At 47.1% G+C, this 21,480-nt stretch overlaps 1 protein-coding gene across 8 annotated transcripts in view; it reads right to left on the reverse strand.

The window, feature by feature from the left end:
* Window positions 1-1,259: 1,259 nt before the first annotated feature.
* LOC138770065 (galactoside alpha-(1,2)-fucosyltransferase 2-like) overlaps window positions 1,260-21,480 on the reverse strand; it is a 38,985-nt gene continuing 18,764 nt past the window's right edge. For 4 of the 8 annotated variants that reach the window (XM_069948973.1, XM_069948976.1, XM_069948971.1 and 1 more), the window contains exon 4: window positions 8,414-10,017. In XM_069948973.1, coding sequence (XP_069805074.1) covers window positions 8,994-10,017 — 1,024 coding nt within the window. In that variant the 3' untranslated portion in view covers window positions 8,414-8,993. Of the gene's footprint in view, window positions 1,364-8,413; window positions 10,018-11,102; window positions 11,212-21,480 lie in introns of those variants that run through there. The other 4 variants (XM_069948969.1, XM_069948968.1, XM_069948975.1 and 1 more) reach the window with 2 other exon arrangements.

Consider the following 21,480-nt stretch of genomic DNA (forward strand, 5'->3'; position numbering starts at 1 on the left):
TCAACACATTCTGTATATCCGGATAGGTGTGTGATCCTATGTAGTGAAAATTGTGACACCTGCGGGCCGAGAATATGTACATAATATATGTATACAAATTAAATGTATTACCGGGTCTTGGATGTGGCCGGTACGACGGGAGACTCTGCACGAGAGAGCGCTGACAACTTCCGGACGCCAGAATCAGCTGATCCGTGTTGCCGCGTGCGTGCGTGGTCACGTGACCGGCGGGGTGACGTGGACCAATAAGGTTAAGGGAAGGCGGAACTGAGTCCCGGTTGCTATGATGCTTGAGAAACATAAACAACGGGCTGTCAAAGCGGCCCGGTGTTCATATCGGAGAGCAGTGGGGGCACCGTGTGTCAGTCTGGGGGGCTTACAAGGCAGAAAAATAGATTGAAAGGTAGAAAAAGCATATGAATCTATAACTGCATCACAGAAGGTGGTCCCATAATTACAAGTCTAACAAAAATAAATAAATAAATAAATAAACCCAGGAAACCTGACCCGACATTGCAGGTCTGCACTGTAAGTGTCAGTGCTTTGGGGCATAATAAAGGGTCACAAGGTGACATACATCAAAGCCGGAGGTGGTAATAAAAATGGACTAAGTGGAGGTTAGGTGACCATGTGAGAAGTGACCCGACATTGCAGGTCTGCGCTAACTACTGTAGCGCTTTGGGGCTACATCAAAGAAGGTTGGCCAAATGGAGTATGGCCTGTATTGGCCAGTATATAAAAATAAAAAACATAGGTATACATCAACACACCATAGTTGCCAGAGATCCGAGTGTTAACTATTTAGATGAGAGGTGGGAGAACAAACCGAGAGCCATTGTCCTATAATAAACCTGTGCACAGCCCCACAGAGTGTGTGGACTCTCAAGTAAGGGTAAGTATAAACTCAGGATGGACAATAAGGCTCAGTAAATCCACACCATACCATCAAGAACAGTGTATAGTGGTTGAGGGGTGCCCCGGCCCGTATGGGCACACGGCGGCCCGCGTCGGTTACACAGCCCACCGTGCAACCCCCAAGCCAGGGACACAACCACCCCCACCACCGCAGCAGAGGTCAACCCAGATCTATATAGGTGTATGAAATAAAAGGGTAATATTAAACATTCCTGGCCAAGGTACTAGGTCACCATAACACTACGAATCCATAAAAATACATAATAGACTCAAAATGTGATGCTCAATAGTTTATTCAGAAGAGGCAAAAGATATAAAGTACAAAGAAAGAAAGCAAGAGGAGGAGTAGGAAGGGAGGCCCAGACATCAACTCCGGATATCCCATGTGTACGGCATAGCAACCGAAGTCTCTCTCATATCCGGCCACATACAGGACCAGTCTCAGCAACTGAAACAAAAAGAAGAACACAATGAGGTTAGTGTGTCACTTGGCACATATATCTCGAAATTCACATAGCTAAAGTCTCACTGTCAGAGACGACCACTGTACCAATCCCCACCCCTAGAACAGAGAAGAGGGAAGAATTTAAAAACTCGTGAATAAAAATCCATGTAGAAATCTAGCTATACAGAGAAGTTGTAACCGAAGGTCACAGATACACAAAACTGAAAATCCAGAAACACCTTCTGTGATGCAGTTATAGATTCATATGCTTTTTCTACCTTTCAATCTATTTTTCTGCCTTGTAAGCCCCCCAGACTGACACACGGTGCCCCCACTGCTCTCCGATATGAACACCGGGCCGCTTTGACAGCCCGTTGTTTATGTTTCTCAAGCATCATAGCAACCGGGACTCAGTTCCGCCTTCCCTTAACCTTATTGGTCCACGTCACCCCGCCGGTCACGTGACCACGCACGCACGCGGCAACACGGATCAGCTGATTCTGGCGTCCGGAAGTTGTCAGCGCTCTCTCGTGCAGAGTCTCCCGTCGTACCGGCCACATCCAAGACCCGGTAATACATTTAATTTGTATACATATATTATGTACATATTCTCGGCCCGCAGGTGTCACAATTTTCACTACATAGGATCACACACCTATCCGGATATACAGAATGTGTTGATCATCTAAATGTGTTGTGTATAGTTAACGTTTATGAACTGTGCCACCCCAGGTTTTTCCTTTTTTTTCTTTTTACCCTCCTCCCTTGTTTTCACGTCCTCCTCCCCCCTCCCTCCCGTGTACCTCCCCGTGGGTTGATTCTTTTCTTGTTTGCTCATATATATACCCCCTGTTTGCACACCATGTTTATGCTTGACAAAGGCCAGGATTGGCCGAAACGTTGCACTTTTGTACCCTGATGTGTGATTAAACACACTTTATTTTGCATCGGATGCTGTGGGATTCCCTTCTTTCTAATGTTAAATAAACATGTCAAAATCTAAGATCTGTCAGGGTCTGAGACCCCCTGGCTCAGTTTAGGGCCCTATTACACAGAGCGATAATCTGCCAAATCAGGCTGATTTGGCAGATTATCACCAACGATCATCTGATGATTATTCCAACTTAAAAATCATCAGCCATCAGGTGCGCACCGCTATTACACATAGTGATGTACACCCTGCAGACAATGATTTTTAGGCTGGAATAAATAAAACTATCAGCCGGATGATGAATGTGCAAAACAAAAAACTTATGCACACCTCTTCACGTTCCCCAGTGTTCTTCTATCTTCTGCCCGCTCCCAGCAGTTGCTGCCGCTGGAACTTCTGAGCCGGTCTCTGAAGTGACAGTCCGCTCAGCCAATCACTGGCCAGAATGGTCCCGTCTTGGCCAATGATTGTCTCAGCGGTCTGTTACTTCAGAGGTAAGCTCAGAAGCTCCAGTGGCGGCTGCGGACAGAAGCGAGAACACCGGAAGCGTGGACAGGTGTGCTAAGGTTTATTATTTTACTAGGGCAAGGGCTGCCCTAGTAAATATACACACACACATATATACATAATGTAAAAAAGAACAGCACTCCAATGTGGATAATGAAGTTGGTGCAGGTAGAGTCAACCTGTATCAAAGGTCTCAGATCCATAAAAATAAAGAAATCTTCAGCACTTCGTTGTCATAAGGAAAGTGAAAAAATTGCTTTATTCCATTCCAAAGTGACAGCTACATTTCAGCTCACTCAATCAGCTTGAAAATGGCTCTGTGAGAGAGCTGAAACGTAGCTGTCACTTTGGAATGGAATAAAGCATTTTTTTCACTTTCCTTATGACAACGAAGTGCTGCAGATTTCTTTATTTTTATATATACACACATATACACAGCCCTTGCTGCCAGGTTATCGAGCGGTATATGGGCTCAGTAAGTGAGCGCCAATCTAGCAGATCAGCGCTCCCTTACATTAGTGATCAGGCCGTGTAATACAGCCCTTACAGTGCAACTGATTATGGGAGACACCAAGACGGGCTCTATTATATTCTATGGAGCTTATTTCCTGTGATCAGCTGGACTTTGCACTGAGCTGGGGAGTCATCCATGATACTGTGCACTGAGCTGGGGAGTGATCCATGATACTGTGCACCGAGCTGGGGAGTGAGCCATGCTACTGTGCACTGAGCTGGGGAGTGAGCCATGCTACTGTGCACTGAGCTGGGGAGTGAGCCATGATACTGTGCACTGAGCTGGGGAGTGAGCCATGATACTGTGCACCGAGCTGGGGAGTGAGCCATGCTACTGTGCACTGAGCTGGGGAGTGATCCATGATACTGTGCACTGAGCTGGGGAGTGAGCCATGCTACTGTGCACTGAGCTGGGGAGTGACCCATACTACTGTGCACTGAGCTGGGGAGTGAGCCATGCTACTGTGCACTGAGCTGGGGAGTGAGCCATGCTACTGTGCACTGAGCTGGGGAGTGAACCATGCTACTGTGCACTGAGCTGGGGAGTGATCCATGCTACTGTGCACTGAGCTGGGGAGTGAGCCATGCTACTGTGCACTGAGCTGGGGAGTGAGCCATGCTACTGTGCACTGAGCTGGGGAGTGATCCATGCTACTGTGCACTGAGCTGGGGAGTGAGCCATGCTACTGTGCACTGAGCTGGGGAGTGATCCATGATACTGTGCACTGAGCTGGGGAGTGAGCCATGATACTGTGCACCGAGCTGGGGAGTGAGCCATGATACTGTGCACTGAGCTGGGGAGTGAGCCATGCTACTGTGCACTGAGCTGGGGAGTGAACCATGCTACTGTGCACCGAGCTGGGGAGTGACACTACTACTGTGCACTGAGCTGGGGAGTGAACCATGCTACTGTGCACCGAGCTGGGGAGTGATCCATGATACTGTGCACTGAGCTGGGGAGTGAGCCATGATACTGTGCACTGAGCTGGGGAGTGATCCATGATACTGTGCACTGAGCTGGGGAGTGAACCATGCTACTGTGCACCGAGCTGGGGAGTGACAGTACTACTGTGCACTGAGCTGGGGAGTGAACCATGCTACTGTGCACCGAGCTGGGGAGTGACACTACTACTGTGCACTGAGCTGGGGAGTGAGCCATGATACTGTGCACTGAGCTGGGGAGTGAGCCATGCTACTGTGCACTGAGCCGGGGAGTGAGCCATGCTACTGTGTACTGAGCCAGGGAGTGACCCATACTACTGTGCACTGAGCTGGGGAGTGAGCCATGCTACTGTGCCCTGAGCTGGGGAGTGAGCCATGCTACTGTGCACTGAGCTGGGGAGTGACCCATACTACTGTGCACTGAGCTGGGGAGTGAGCCATGCTACTGTGCACTGAGCTGGGGAGTGATCCATGCTACTGTGCACTGAGCTGGGGAGTGAACCATGCTACTGTGCACTGAGCTGGGGAGTGAGCCATGCTACTGTGCACTGAGCTGGGGAGTGAACCATGCTACTGTGCACTGAGCTGGGGAGTGAGCCATGCTACTGTGCACTGAGCTGGGGAGCGAGCCATGCTACTGTGCACTGAGCTGGGGAGTGAGCCTACTACTGTGCACTGAGCTGGGGAGTGATCCATGATACTGTGCACTGAGCTGGGGAGTGAGCCATGCTACTGTGCACCGAGCTGGGGAGTGAGCCATGCTACTGTGCACCGAGCTGGGGAGTGAGCCATGCTACTGTGCACCGAGCTGGGGAGTGAGCCATGCTACTGTGCACTGAGCTGGGGAGTGAGCCATGCTACTGTGCACTGAGCTGGGGAGTGAACCATGCTACTGTGCACTGAGCTGGGGAGTGAACTATGCTACTGTGCACTGAGCTGGGGAGTGAGCCATGATACTGTGCACTGAGCTGGGGAGTGAGCCATGCTACTGTGCACTGAGCTGGGGAGCGAGCCATGCTACTGTGCACTGAGCTGGGGAGTGAGCCATGCTACTGTGCACTGAGCTGGGGAGTGAGCCATGATACTGTGCACTGAGCTGGGGAGTGAGCCATGATACTGTGCACTGAGCTGGGGAGTGAACCATGCTACTGTGCACTGAGCTGGGGAGTGATCCATGATACTGATTGACAGCAGTGGCGTAGCTACAGGGGTCGCAACGGTCGCAGTTGCGACCCGGCCCGCCAGCCAGGGGGGCCCGGCTGGGCCCCCCATGCCACCTTGCTGTGTCCCCGAAGCTGCTTGCAGTGGCGTAGCTACCACGGTAGCCCGGGACCTCTGCTATTAGCGGGCACGGTCTGATCGCCGTGCCCGCTAATTAGCTAATCGGAGACAGCTGTCAAAGTTGACAGCTGCCTCCGATTACCGGAGGCAACGTTTCCCTGGGGTCTAGTGGGGGAGATCGCTCCTCCGGGACCTTGTCCCGGAGGAGCGATCTCCGTTACTGATGCCGGCCGGGGACGCGTCCAAGATGGCGCCGTCCTCGGCTCGGCACTCGTTCGTTTTCGGCTGCAGCAGCCGAAAGCAAACGAGTGCCGATCTCATGGATCTCTGCAGCATATCTATGCTGCAGAGATCTCAATGAGAGATCACAGTGTATATACTAGAAGTCCCCTAGGGGGGCTTCTAGTATATGTGTAAAAAAAAAAAAAACAAAGTGTTGTTAATAGTAAAAAGCCCCCTCCCCTAATAAAAGTCTGAATCACCCCCCTTTTCCCAGGTTTTAAATAAAAGTAAACAAATAAATAAATAAACATGTTTGCTATCGCCGCGTGCGTAATCGCCCGAACTATTAATTAATCACATTCCTGATCTCGTACGGTAAACGGCGTCAGCGCAAAAAAATCCCAAAGTGCAAAATTGCGCATTTTTGGTCGCATCAAATCCAGAAAAAATGTAATATAAAGCGATCAAAAAGTCGTATATGCGCAATCAAGGTACCGATAGAAAGATCACATCATGGCGCAAAAAATGACACCTCGCACAGCCCCATAGACCAAAGGATAAAAGCGCTATAAGCCTGGGAATGGAGCGATTTTAAGGAACGTATATTGGTTAACAACGGTTTGAATTTTTTACAGGCCATCAGATACAATATAAGTTATACATGTTATATATCGTTTTAATCGTAACGACTTGAGGAACATGCATAACAAGTCAGTTTTACCCCAGGGTGAATGGCGTAAAAACACATTTCCCCCAAATAAAAGAAATGCGTTTTTTTTTTTCAATTTCACCACACTTTGAATTTTTTTCTGGTTTCGCAGTGTACTTTATGCAAAAATTCAGCCTGTCATTGCAAAGTACAATTAGTGATGCAAAAAATAAGGGCTCATGTGGGTTTCTAGGTGGAAAAATGCAAGTGCTATGACCTTTTAAACACAAGGAGGAAAAACCGAAAACGTAAAAACGAAAATGGGCCATGTCCTTAAAGGGTTAAAGGGAATTATCCAGGATTTTTTTTTTTTTAAAGCATCATTTTTCCAATAACAAGGCCATTCCTTGAGATATTGTAGATTTCTATTTAAGCATTCAGTGGAAACAAAGGACGAATCTTCTTCGGCGACAGGAAGTATGGCTGTCATCGCTCAAGAATTTTCATCTGGCTTTCTACTCATCATAACAATCCTATTACATTATGAATAGAGATCTATATGTTTCCGGTTTCACTAAGCATTTTATAGTTGTCAATCCCTAACTAGTGGCCCCCATGGACACTGTGCGAGTGCTGGTCCGGTTTTCACACCGTGCGGCTTTACCACCCCATGGGTGTGCGGCCAGATAGGCAATCTAATCTGGGATTATTATGAGGCTTATGAACTTAACTCTGTTTTCTCTAGTCTCTCATGCTAATGGGTTGGTCCACTTGATGATAGGACAGTTTTCATACTCTGCGTTTCTATATGTTCATTCAGTGTGATCAGATTTATGTGTTATTGTTTTATGTAATGCAGTAACTTCTTAGTGAGTTCACAGTCCTTATTTAACTGTTACTTTGTTCAGATCTCTATGCATATGTTTCTATTTTGGTGGGCGCTCCCATTGACTAGTCTGAGCTCATACACTTGCTTGTATGAGTCCTTTGCGCATGCTCAGCCCTCACGTACATGCATGTAGTTGCGTTCCACCGGAGCTTGGGTTCCATAGTCCTACATGCCGCGCCATCGGTGTCAATGCATCAGCTGTATGTCTCCCCTGCATGAGGTGAGCGATCCATCCTCGTTCTTTTATTGAACTGTAATGTATTTTTCTATGTGACACCGATTGATTAATGTATTCACATTGTATCACAAACACATGCGTATCACTACTGTTCATGGGATTACTCCCCCTTATCACATGTTTGGAATTGTTTGTAGTGTGATGTCACTGGTTAGCACAGCTGATTATACTAATAGCTCTATTGTGTTACATATATATACCCCTAGGGGGCACACGGGTTCATTAGGCTTGAAAAAAGATCACAGTTGTGGTCAGAAACGTCGCTGTTTTTCACATGGGTTGTGAATAAACCTTTTCACCATTTTTGCAACCTTTGGAGGGCTGCTGCTTTTGTGGACTTCATATCAATTTGCCTGAAGACTCACGGGCGTGCAAGCTGGCACCCAGCTTTCAAGAGTTTTTTCTTTGAGTGCCATGACACCTTTTTACTATCTATCTATATGTTTTGTGTGTGCGTGATAAACCCCAGCCCCTGAATCCGTTAACATTCTTATTGAACATATTCAAAACCATGGGGTTTTGTGAACCTTTGGTATTAGTTCATTAGGGGGTATTTGTGAAATTCCACACATCTGGGGTAAGGGTGAGTACATGTATCACTGCTGTAATAAGGGGGCACTGTGGCATCTGAAAAAAGTCATTATTATTTACAAGGGGTCTAAATGGAATGCTTGGAATGATGTCACAACCCATTGACGTCTATGGGCAAGTCAGTTCCGCAAATATGGACTGCATAAGTTCATGTCCTATTTTTAAGCTGATAGGACTTTCTAAAAAAAAATATGGACCATGTGCTTTGACCCCTGGAAATCAATAGTTGCTATACTGTGCATAATTACAAACAGTATACAGCTAGAAATATACAGTTGTGTGAAGGTGGCCTATGGGTGACCATCCATTTATTCATCCATTTGTTCATTCATGGCTCTATTCCCACACAAGTACTCAATAAATCAAACAATAATAACACGTTAAGTGGTAGATTCAGTACAAACAATTTGCAGTCTCAGTAGCTCAATAATAAAAGGCCTATGTATAGAAATATATAAATAAAGAGTGCAGTGCATGTGACCATGGTCTCTAAGAAGTCTTTCCGGGCAACACATAGCCACAAAAAGGAATAGTCCATGGCTCCTTCTAATTTAAAATGTGATGAAAACATTTCAAGTGTACCTGTCGTTATAACTTTCAAAGTTTGCAATATACATTCATTATTATTATTATTTCTGACTTGTGCTGGTGGAGAAAAAAAACAGACTAAACACAGAAATTCCGGCCAGTACAGAGAGTCACAGCTTAATATGTCCATCAATCACATGACTGCCTTCTCTCTGTGAGCGCTCAGATGGCCTGGGATACACAGGACTTCCTGTTTTCTGACTGTTTCCTGTCAGAAAACAGGAAGTGCTGTGTTTTCCATGATAACTAAAAAAAAAAATTAATGTAAATTGCAAACTTGCTTTATTTCACATCTAAAAGTGGAGAAAGATCTGCAGCAATCCCGATCCATTCTGGAAGAAAAGCGGCCTCGTACTTAAAAATTTTAAGATAAGTAGAATCTGGCAAAGTGAAGTTTGTAAGGTAGATTGTTTCACCTCCAACCAAGTATGCAGCCCAGTACCCAAACGTTCCAATGGTCATGATGGTGTGGTTACAATGAGCCAGGAGGGCCAAATCCTGAGCAGGAGAACTTTCTATGCCATTTCCAACAAAGTAGACATCCCCTAGTGTGTTATCAATGTTTTTCCTACACCAGTCCATCCCATTACTGGTCACCACAAAGAGAGGGTTGGCATACTTTCGTCTAAAATAGTCCATGGCTTGTTGCAGGTAATTTTTGTCCGCTACTACCCCTTTTCTTTTTTTAGGCATGACCTCTACATAATCTCCTCTACGAACATGAACTCCAACGTAAGTCACATTAACCTTGGTCCCTTTCAGTTGTTTCAAGTGGGAATTTGCCTCATCTTTAATTTTATCATGGAAGGTGAATTCCCTTAGAATCTCTTCTCTTATGTGATGGTAGAAGGTCCACGAACATGGAGTACCAAAAAGTTTCACATATTGTCCGGAGATGTTTAAATATTCTGGAGACATCCAATCCTGGATATTGTATTCCCTCCATTGAATTGAATCAGCGACTTCTTGGGGAAGAACAGGCAATGAGATCTTAAAGATCTTCCCAAGTTCATTTTGCATCTGGGGTAAAATATAGGCTCGATGACCGTTAAGTTTCGCCAGAGCGTATAACACTGCATATTCTCCCATCTTGTTTCCTAGACGTGCGCTGGGATGAGCAGTCCATATTACTGTATCTGAAGTGAAGTTCTTTGATTGTTTCTTACTATTTTTACTTATGAGGAAATTCATTATGAGTCTTCTGTATAAATACCAGAAGTAAAAGGTCAATGTCAGGAGAAATATCACCAGGGCACGTCTTGGTAAGTGGTTTCTCATAATGGGTAACTTGCCAGGCACTGAACTCCTAGAGACAAAGGCAAAGGAGAATAAGTAAGTAATAGCATTTAATAATATGATAATAAGAAATTGTAAGTAATAGTAAGTAATAATATATCATAGCTGGGTTTTTTTCCTCCAAAAACTCTTGTCCATGGGATGCAGAAGGGATACTGCAAGCCAGTCTCATTCAAATGAACAAGGAACATATAGTATAATAAATAAAGTATAATTCATGAACAGGAACTCTGGGGTCTGTTCAAAAAAAAAATCACCAAATAAACAAGGGATCGTGTACACCTTTTGTATAGTAACAGTTGGAGCCCAGAATCGCCACTCTCGAACCCCCACATTGCCCGTTCTGATTATCAGCTGGTCTCTCCTCACTTCCTGTATAAGCTCTGTTACTCTCGCCCACTTTACACTCTCCTCTCCTCCTTGTCCAGCCCACTCAGCCAAGCCTTGCTGTTTGTCCCACCCCCTGAATGTTACCACCCCCCTAGTGCTCAGCCTGTATTCCTGCCACATGCATCCTCTGTGGCATCACTGTTAGGCTACATTCACACGTTCCATGTTCCGGCGCATATCTGTACAGTTCCCCCACCCCCAGCATCTAATTACAGATGCTGCCCAGGCAGGGGGAGAGTCCGATACAGGTATTCCACACCCTTGTTCCGTCCGGCACACGCAAAATGTGAATGCAGCGTGTCTGCACGCCTAATGTGCAGCTTTGCAAAATGGTAAATCATTACACTGACACATCACCACATACTATACATACAGTGTCCATATTACTACTGACTTCTGACATTGACTACTGACTACTAACTTTGACTACTGATGAGTCAAATCATTGTGGTACTGTACTGACCCAGCCGCATCGCTGTGTCACTGAAGTAGTGCAAAGATTTAAACTCCAAAGCTCCAAACTCTGTTCCGCTGCCCATCGTCTATATATACGGACCATGCATGGAACATGTAAATAAGGCTTCAAGGTCCACCCAAAAATTCTAGTTGGGGCTTCCCTGAGCTGCCTACGGCTCCCCTTCTCCAATGCCCAGCTTATTCTATCTAGATGGACAGCAAAAATAGCAATGGTAAGTGTTACTTTACATTTCTTTATTTCCTTTTTTTGGAGGCTTAGAAGAAGAGATATGGGTGCACACTGGTGAAGCAGACTGTACTCCCTCTTGCCAGGCTCCTTCAGTCTTTTGAGTCCACACTAGATCGGAAAAAAAAAAAAACACTGCTATCATAGTACACATGGTGTTATCCACATAAATAGAAAATAAAAGGTGGGACAGTAGGGGCATGAAACTCCTGACCAGACCCCAAAAATGAATTCAGACCTCTGATCAGACAACCTAAACTAAGACTATTAATACCAAGCACTTATTTACTCATCCTCATTTCGGGGTCCTCTTCACCTCTGGGTGCCACAGTACTAGGTCCTGTACTAATCCAATAAATAAAGGCATATTTAAAAATAATTAAAAAAAAAATCTTCTGGATCTATGGGTCTAATTCCTCTTCTATGTGTTTGCCACTCAATAATAGTGGTGTCTTCTTATGTGGCCCAGATGGGACTGCTGCTCTACACCCCTAAGTACAATGTATTGTAATACAAAGCCTGGGAATATATGAAAGGTCAAAAGTATAGATGAGCGAACCGGGTCAAGGTTCAGCCTTTGACTCCAGCTGTCTTCCCGCTCTGTAGGGAAGGTGGAGACAGTGCTCAGGAACAATGGGTAAGCAGCGGACAGGGGCTAGGGACCGGGACAGCGGACAGGAACTAGGAACAAGGACTGAGGTCAGGAACAACAGGGAGCTGGGCCAAACGCTATGGGAAGCATGTAGAGGCTCCAACACCTGTGGTGGGGCAGGGCTGGAATTTATAGGAGAGTGTGTGAGCAGGAACCAATTAGGGACGGACTGCCCCTTTAACTGTGAGACAGCGGCGCGCGCGCCGGCCGGCACAGCTACGGACAGGAGCGGGGTGAGGTGAGGCGCCCCCAGGGGCCGAAGTGGCAGCAGCGCCGGGTCCCTGTATGTGGACACCGGCGGCTGCAGAACAAGGTGAGGGGATGTGGCGGCGGTCCGGAGCGCGGGACGCCGCCGCAGCCCTGACAGTACCCCTCCCTTTGGCCTCCCCCTCTTTCTAGCCTGCAAGAATCCCTTGAGAAGGTCCCGATCCAGGATATTAGACTCGGGTTCCCAGGATCTCTCCTTAGGACCAAAACCTCTCCAGTCCACTAGGAAGAACCGTCTTCCTCTGACAGTTTTCATCGCCAGAACTTCTTCTTTAACAATGTAGACATCGTCTGAGACGGCTTGTGGAGCAGAGAATGAAGATTTATTGGAGAATCGGTTGAGGACCACTGGCTTTAAGAAGGAAACATGGAAGGCGTTCGGGATCCGCATAGTAGGTGGTAGACGTAGTTTGTAGGTGACTGGGTTGATGCGTTTTAGCACCGAGAAAGGACCGAGGAATCGAGGACCCAACTTGTAGCTGGGAATCTTGAGTCGGACATATTTGGCCGAGAGCCAGACTTTGTCACCAGGGAGAAAGTTTGTGGCAGGTCTCCTTTTCTTATCCGCCTGGTCCTTCATGCGGTCAGATGCCTTGCGCAAAGACTGTCGAGTCTGTTCCCAGATTGACTGCAGGTCAGACAACAATTCCTCCACGGCTGGGACCTCGGAGGATGGAGAGAGAGGCAGAGGAGGACGAGGGTGACACCCATAGACCACATAGAAGGGTGACTTGCCTGTGGAACTCGAGTCCAGATGGTTGTAGGAAAACTCTGCCCATGGAAGTAGGCTGGACCAGTTGTCTTGGCGAGCTGAGACAAAATGACGTAGATAGTTGCCCAGGATCTGGTTGACCCTCTCCACTTGTCCGTTGGTCTGGGGCTGATAGGCAGACGAGAAGTCCAACTTCACTTGGAGCTGTGAGCAGAGGGCACGCCAAAACTTTGAGACGAATTGTGAGCCTCTGTCAGACACAATGTGAAGGGGAAGACCGTGGAGGCGGAAGATGTGTTGAAAGAAAAACTGGGCCAGACGGGGAGCAGATGGAAGTCCAGGAAAAGCCACAAAGTGAGACATTTTGAGAAGCGGTCAGTAACCACCCAAATAACTGTGTTGCCCGCAGATGGAGGCAAATCAGTGATGAAGTCCATCCCTATGTGGCGCCAGGGACGGTCTGGAACTGGCAAGGGCTGAAGTAGGCCGGCAGGTCTTTGACAGGATGACTTGTTTTTGGCACAAACGGTACAGGAAGCCACAAAGTCCTTGACATCCTGGAGGAGATTGGGCTACCAGTAGTGGCGGGAGATCAATTGCCCGGAGAGCTCCCGGATGCCCGGCCACCAAAGAGGAATGACTCCACTTCAAAATTTGTCTTCGAAGTGCAGGGCGCACATAGGTCTTTCCGGGAGGCACTCTTTAAAGAGTAGAGGTGGCGACTGGCACTAGGCAATCGGGAGGTATAATGTGGTGAGGGGATTCCTCTTGCCCCATAACATCAGATGCTCGGGAAAGTGCATTGGCTTTCACGTTGTTCTCAGCTGGACGGAAATGAATGATGAAATTGAATCGTGAAAAGAAGAGCGACCACCTGGCCTGCCGGGGATTGAGGCGTTAAGCCGATTGGAGGTAGAGAAGGTTCTTGTGGTCTGTGTAGATGTTAACCGGATGTCTAGCCCCCTCTAGGAGATGACGCCACTCCTCCAGTGCCAACTTAATCGCCAAGAGTTCTCGGTCGCCCATAGTATAGTTCCTCTCGGCAGGGGAGAAAGTCTTTGAAAAGAACCCACAGGTTCTGGTCTTGCCTGATGCATCCCTTTGCGGTAGGACGGCTCCAGCGCCCACTGAAGATGCGTCGACCTCAAGTGAAAACGGCTTGGTGGCATCCGGGCGGACTAGAGCAGGAGCAGAGGCAAAGGCAGACTTTAGGCTAGTGAAGGCTTGCTCGGCCTCAGGTGGCCAATGCCTGGGATCCGCCTTCTTCTTAGTGAGAGCCACGATGGGTGCGACCAAGGTAGAGAAATGTGGGATGAACTGCCGATAGTAGTTGGCAAATCCTAGGAGTCCCACAGGACGTGGCCACTGGAGAACAGCTGAGAGTTTGGCTGGATCCATCTGTAGACCCTGATCGAAGACAATATACCCAAGAAACGGAAGGCTGCGCTGATGGAAAACGCACTTCTCCAGCTTGGCGTACAAATGATTGGCCCATAGTCTTCGTAGGACCTGACGTACTTGTGTCACGTGAGTCTGTTGGTCAGGGGAGAAGACCAGAATGTCACCAAGATAGACGATGATGCAGACATAGAGGAGGTCACGGAATATGTCATTGACGAATTCCTGGAAGACAGCTGGGGCACTGCATAGGCCGAATGGCATGACCAGGTATTTGTAGTGCCCGTCTCTGGTGTTAAAAGCGGTCTTCCATTTGTCTCCTTCACGAATACGGATCAAATTGTACGCTCCCCTGAGATCCAGCTTGGAGAAGATCCTGGCTCCACGGAGACGGTCGAATAGTTCGGGGATAAGCGGAAGAGGATATCGGTTCTTAACAGTCACCTTATTTAGGCCCCGGTAGTCTATGCATGGGCGGAGAGAACCGTCCTTCTTCTGCACAAAGAAGAATCCTGCGCCAGCAGGGGACGTGGATTTGCGGATGAAACCCTTCTGTAAGTTCTCCCGGATGTAAGAGGACATGGCCTCAGTCTCGGGTACAAAGAGAGGGTACACCCAACCTCGTGGAGGAGAAGTTCAAGGAAGGAGGTCTATGGGACAATCGTACGTCCGGTGAGGGGGTAGAGAGTCCGCCTCTTTGGCAGAAAAGACGTCATCCAAGTCTTGGTATTCCGCCGGTAGGCCGGGTAGAGGTTTGACAGAGTCAGGTGACGTCATAGAGCACTTGGGCTGAAGAGACTTCAAACACTGGTTTGGACAGTCCAGACCCCAACTGAGAATCTCCCCGGTTCTCCAGTCTAGTTTAGGGGTATGTAATTGCAGCCAAGGGAGGCCCAGCAGGATGTCGGAAGAGGAATGGCGCAAGACGTAGAAGGAGATCTTCTTCTGATGTAAAGCGCCCACCTGGAGGACTAGAGGTGCAGTCTCGTAGTGTACAGCTTCGGTGAGAGTCTCGCCCGTGACCGAGGAGATAGACAGGGATCGGGCTAGCTGGGTCACGGGTAGCCGCCATCTTTGGACCAATGTTGCCGCAATAAAACTGCCTGCTGACCCAGAGTCGATGAAGGCAGTAGCCTGGTGAGTTTGTCCTGAGGGTGTCTGGATGGACACTGGCACAGACAACCTTGGAGAGGTGGCATTCACACCTAGGGAGGCCTCTCCCACCGGACCTAGGTGTGAGCGTTTCCCGGACGCTTGAGGACGTTGGGAACATCTCTGCCGGAAGTGATCAGGGCCACCACAGTAGAGGCTGAGATTCAGCTCCAGACGACAAGTACTCTCATCAGGCGTCAGGCGAGCTTGTTCCACCTGCATAGGAACCTCAGGAGTCAGCTGGGACACCGGAACGACAGGACTCTGGAAGACCAGCGCCAGCTGGTGATGGCGACGGGACAGGCTTAGTCACCGTTCTTGCCGGACCTCCTCCTCTCTCTCAGAAAAACGAGTATCGACCCTGGTGGCCAGTAGGATGAGTTCGTTCAGGGAGGTAGGAAGGTCTCGGGCGGAGAGCACGTCTTTCACCCGACTGGACAGGCCCTTCTTGAAGGTGGCTACTAGAGCTGCCTCATTCCAGTCTAGCTCTGCTGCCAGCGTGCGGAATTGGATGGCATAGTCGCCAACGGAGGAACTCCCTTGTGAGAGATTGAGTAGAGCAGTTTCAGCCGAAGATGCACGGGCAGGTTCCTCAAATACGGAGCGAAACTCGGCCAGGAAGGTTCAGAGATTGGCAGCAGCAGGGTCATCTCGGTCCCAGAGCGGCGTGGCCCAAGCCAAAGCTCTACCCTCCAGTAGGCTGATGATGAAAGCCACTTTAGAGCGCTCGGTGGAAAACTGACTACTTAAAGTTCAATATGCATGGTGCATTGAGTCAGGAATCCTCTGCACAACTTGGGATCGCCTCCGTATTTACTTGGGAGAGCTAGTCGAAGTCTCGAAGGGGCTGCAGGAGGTGGTGAGCGCTGGGCTGTAATATGCTGCTGTAAGGCGGCAGTCAGTTGCTGGATCTGCTGCGACTGTTGCTGGATCTGTTGCGCCTGTTGGGCGACCACTCTGGCTACGTCATGGATATCATGCACCTCGCCGGGATCCATGGTTGGAGCCTTCTGTAACGCCTGGAGTCGTGGATCCACTGAACCGTCACTAGCGATGGTTGTAACCGCACCAGGGAGCGGAGTCTAAGGGCCCTATTCCACCGGACGATTATCGTTTGCATAATCGTTAACGATTAACAATCTCAAACGACCGCTATTGCGAAAGACCTGAAAACATTCACTCATTTTCATGGAACGATAATTGTTACTTATAATCGTAATTGCGATAGTTTCTTCTTCGCTATTTATTCGCTATTGCGTTCGTATCTATTGCGAATGACTGAACGATGTTTTATTCAATGCGAATGATTTACGAACGTTTTGCGAACGAGCAACGATAAAAATAGGTCCAGGTCTTATAAAACGATTATCGTTTAGATTCGAATGATTTAACGATAATCTGAACGATAATCGTCCGGTGGAATAGGGCCCTAAGGGGCCGCTGGTTTTCACCAGAGCCCGCCGCAAGGCGGGATGGACTTGCTGCGGCAGGCGACCCCTAGGTCGCTACCCCTGGCTTGGTTGCTAGTGACAGCAGGCGAGGCGTGGCAGGAGCAGTAGGCAGAAGATAGTGCAGGCAGAGGTCTGTAGGAGTAACCGCAGGTGGCAGGCAGTGCTCAGGAACAATGGGTAAGCAGTGGACAGGGGCTAGGGACCGGGACAGCGGACAGGAACTAGAAACAAGGACTGAGGTCAGGAACAACAGGGAGCTGGGCCAAACGCTATGGGAAGCATGTAGAGGCTCCAACACCAGTGGTGGGGCAGGGCTGGAATTTATAGGAGTGTGTGAGAGCAGGAACCAATTAGGGACGGACTGCCCCTTTAACTGTGAGACAGCCGGTGCGCGCGCGCCCTAGGAGGCGGGGATTCAGGTGTGTACAAACCCAGACCGCAGCCAGGTTTGCTAATCTTTATCAAAAGCTCACTAAATAAAGTAATACACATAAAGCATAAACTGCAGGCGAAACCACACATACAGTTGAATTCTACTGAATAGGGATGGTCCGAACCTGGTTCGGACGGGGTTCGTACGAACCCGAACCCTCTGCAATGATTACCGCTGTCTGCCCGCTCCAGATCCAGTGGGAGGAACGCCTGGAAAACTGGGATACAGCCATAGCCATGGGTTGTATCCCAGTTTTCCAGGCGGTCCTCCCGCTGTATCTGCCCGCTGCACGGAGCGGGCAGACAGCGGGAATCCGATGCCGAGCGTTCGGGTTCAGCCGAACCCGAACCTCGGCGGGTTCGGACCATCCCTACTACTGAACTTAGTGCACATACAATACACATTAATTTTATGGCCATCATTCTTACAGCCATAACATCACTCAATATTCCCCTGCCATTTATGGCCAGAAAAAAAGACACTTTTCATGCAAAAACAGCTGGAAATCTTCTTTATGACTGAAAAAAAAACCAGCCATAATATTGTGTGAACATAGCCTAGGTAGTCTATGGAAAATTAGGGAGAAATAGAACCAGAGAAACAATAGCCCGACCACTCTTACTAGCCAACTTAGTGCCAGCATTTGACAACACTATTATGTGACTACTGTACAGTCAATGGACAGATGTGAAAGACTAAGCAAAAAAACCCCAAAAAGAAGGTAACAGAAAAGGGAGGGGAGCGAGAAAACAAAATCTAACTCCTGGCAAAGTGCTCCTAAGTGGAAACCTAAGCAGAAGAGTAGGCTGAAGCCTATCCAAACATATCTGACCCAAATCTATTAACCTCCAGTCCTTGTTCAGTCAAGTGAACCAATGACGCACAGTGTGGGAGATCTAAACACTTTAAAATGGGCAGATTAAATGTTTTAGCTGCCATTAATATATGTCTCACCAGGGGATGTGTATATTCACTGTGCTAGGGGTAAGGTTACTATGTAATAATGCCCCCCTTTCCTCTCACACTTTAATTTGGGGGAGTTGACAATTTTTGCATCTTGCAAGGTGTGAGTTAGCAGGAAGCAGATGTGGTTTAACATACAACATTGTGCTTTAAGATAAAAAAAACTGTAAGCCAACTGTAAGTATATAATTATACAACAGTCTCTTAAAGGAGAAGTCCGGCGATTTTTTTACTTTTCAATTTAATTAAAGTATATTGCCTCCAAAAGTTATACAAATCACCAATACACACTTATTATGGGAAATGCACATCAAGTGCTTTTTATGGTGCAGAGGTCCAGATTGGCTCCCGGCTGAGGTGATGGATCAATGCAGTACATATGTACAACATTGATCTTTATGAGCTGTCAAGGAAATTTCAAATCAGGCACATATCTCCCCATGTAATAAAGCCAGTGATACAACACTCGCTTGTTGACTGATTGCTGTTTTTCAGCATGTCAAAAAGTAACTTTCCATTGGCCAAATCGAGCAGCCAGGAGAACGTTGCTTGGAAACTGAAAGCACAGATATTCATATAGCTATATTATCTATAGATAGATAGATAGATAGATAGATAGATAGATAGATAGTAGAGAGATAGATATTCAGATCACAAAAGCAGTGCATACCCTAAAGATACAGTGACAGCCAAAGCTGGACGGGAGGATTTCCCATAGCAAAGCAGCGGTAATGGTATTCATCCACTGTTTGGGTCGGGAAACTGATATATATGTATATTCATGCTGACAGTTTCCCTTTGCTTTCGGTCTCACATCTTCTGTTCACACAGGGTGATATGGGGACAATAACTAAAATTTAAAGGACAGCTCCAGCCAAAAGTATTTTTTAATATGTTATTACTTATGAAAACTTAAACAAATTCCTTATGTACATTAATTATGGGAAATGCACATATAGGGCTATTTCCCTTGATTTAGTAGATCATGGAGTGTTAAAATTGTCACGAACCAGGTGTTATTCCTATGGAGTGTCCAGCAGGGGGCGCAGTATATGTAGAAGCCTATGGACTGTACTGAAGTCTATGGGAGATGTAATGTGCAATGTAATGTAAACTACACTTTATTGATAGACTATGTGTATGGATTAAATGGAGACTCCCTCCCTCCATGCTTGGTGCAGTGGGAAAGAAATACACTGCTACTCCTCCCATCATCTGCTAATAGTATGAGCAGATGATGGGAGTAGTAGTACTAGGGAGATTCCCAGCACCAAGCCCCCCCTCAGCCGACATTGCCCCCACCGACCCCACACCCACCGCCGGTAACCTCCCAGGATCTGGCCCCCCGTCAGCAGTCTCCCCAACTTCTCCTTGTCCTTTAAAGCCAGCTTAAAAGATCTGATCAGCTGAAGTTTGGGTGTTTTCCTGCTCCTCCGACGATCGCTGTGACGTTTACATAGGCCTTCTTATCGGTTGAAGGAGCATTTCTAGATAATCGGCCCATGTAAAAGGCCCTTAAATCGGTTGTTAGAGCCCATGTTAGAAAGGGATGGTGGCCAAGGTACTGAGGATATGACTATGTGGCCCTGCTCAAGTGCCTGGGATGTTAATTCACTGCAATATAGGAGATTAAAACCTAAAAATAATCGGTGACTACAAACACAATTGTGTACCAAATTCCAGCACAGAATGCTGTCACAGCCACCAAAAACCTGTGCATACAGTGCAAACTATTCAGTCAGATGGATAACAATATTATGTAACACATAAAAATAACATTTAGAATGGATATGATGAATAGCCCTGTTCCTAACAATGATGGGGGTAAGGTAAAGGCAAGAGGTTGTTTTCTGTATAAGGACGGCCCCGCACTGGAACCTACCCATAGTGCTCTTAGGTTGTAATGTTTCATATTGGGACTATTACCCCATCAGCGGCAGTGATATGTTAAAGGCGTTATACATCACTACAAAAACATGGCCACTTTCTTCCAGAGACAGCAACACTCTTGTCTCCAGTTCAGGTGTGGTTTGCAATTGAAGGGGTTATCCAGCGAAAATATATATTTTTTAAATCAACTGATATCAGAAAGTTAGATAGATTTGTAATTTACTACTATTTTAAAATTTCAAGTCATCCGATACTTATCAGCTGCTGTATGTCCTGCAGGAAATGTATTATTTTTAGTTTGACACTTTGCTGACATCTCTGGCCGAGACAGGAAACCTGTCTTGGTTTTCTATGAATCCCCATAGAAGACCTCTCCTGCTCTGGACAGTTCCTGTTTCGGACAGAGATGTCAGCAGAGAGCTCTGTGTCAGACTGAATATAAAACAGCACTTCCTGCTGGACATGCAGCAGCTAATAAGTATGGGAAGACTTTTTTTTCTACTATTTTTAGTAGAAGTAAAATACAAATCTATATAACTTTCTGACACCAGTTGATTTGAAGGAAAAAGATTTTCTCTGGAAAACCCCTTTAAGATCCATTCACTTCAATGGAACTGAGTTACAAAGCCATACCCACACTGCAGACAACCTAACCTCTTTAAATGTCTCTGGCACATAAGATTTGCATCTTTCCCAAAGACCATACCCAGGATTATAAAAAGGCAGAAGAAGTCTTGCCCAAACAAGGTGTACACCAACAACCATAAGCACAGAAGCGCCACTCCTGTCCCCAGGTTGTGTGTGTTATTACACCCAAGCTGAGGACAAGAGTAGTGCTGTTTCTTTAAGAAATCTGCCATGCTTTTCTAGCCCCTTTTAAGTAAGAACTATGCACCTTGTTAATGTTCTCTATGGAGAACTGCTAAGCACTGTGCATGTGTAATATATGCAGTAAACCATCTAAATTACTAAGTTACTTGCAAAAGCTGTGTCATTTCCTAGAACCACAGGGCAGAGAGATTAACCGTCACGGCTCCACCTGCCCCTTCTTACAGGCTTAAAGCGTAACTGTCATTTCAGGGTCATTTTTCTGAAAACATTAAATATAAACAGTACAAGCGATTTTAAGAAACTATGTAATAGGTTTTATGTACTAAAAGAGTTTCCTTCTGTAGTGAAAAAGCAATCTCCCAGCCTCCCCCTCACATCAGATGAAGTAGGATTTCTGTGTCCATTATGTGGCTATGGAGGGGGGAGGGGCTGTTAGGAGTGACTGAGCACGGAGCAGTTCTGCACAGCACAACACCCTGCAATCTTCTCTCAGTAAGTTTATAGATAAGCACTGACCTTTCTGACACCTGAATTTAGCGTTTTAGGTGCCCAGAGAGTCTACAAACAGCTGACCTTCATGTCACCTCTTCCTGCTCCCTCATCTCCCTCGGCCCCTCCCCCCTTCATAGGC

The sequence above is a fragment of the Dendropsophus ebraccatus genome, chromosome 12 (genome assembly GCF_027789765.1).
Source record: "Dendropsophus ebraccatus isolate aDenEbr1 chromosome 12, aDenEbr1.pat, whole genome shotgun sequence".
In the NCBI taxonomy this organism is placed as follows: Eukaryota; Metazoa; Chordata; class Amphibia; order Anura; family Hylidae; genus Dendropsophus; species Dendropsophus ebraccatus.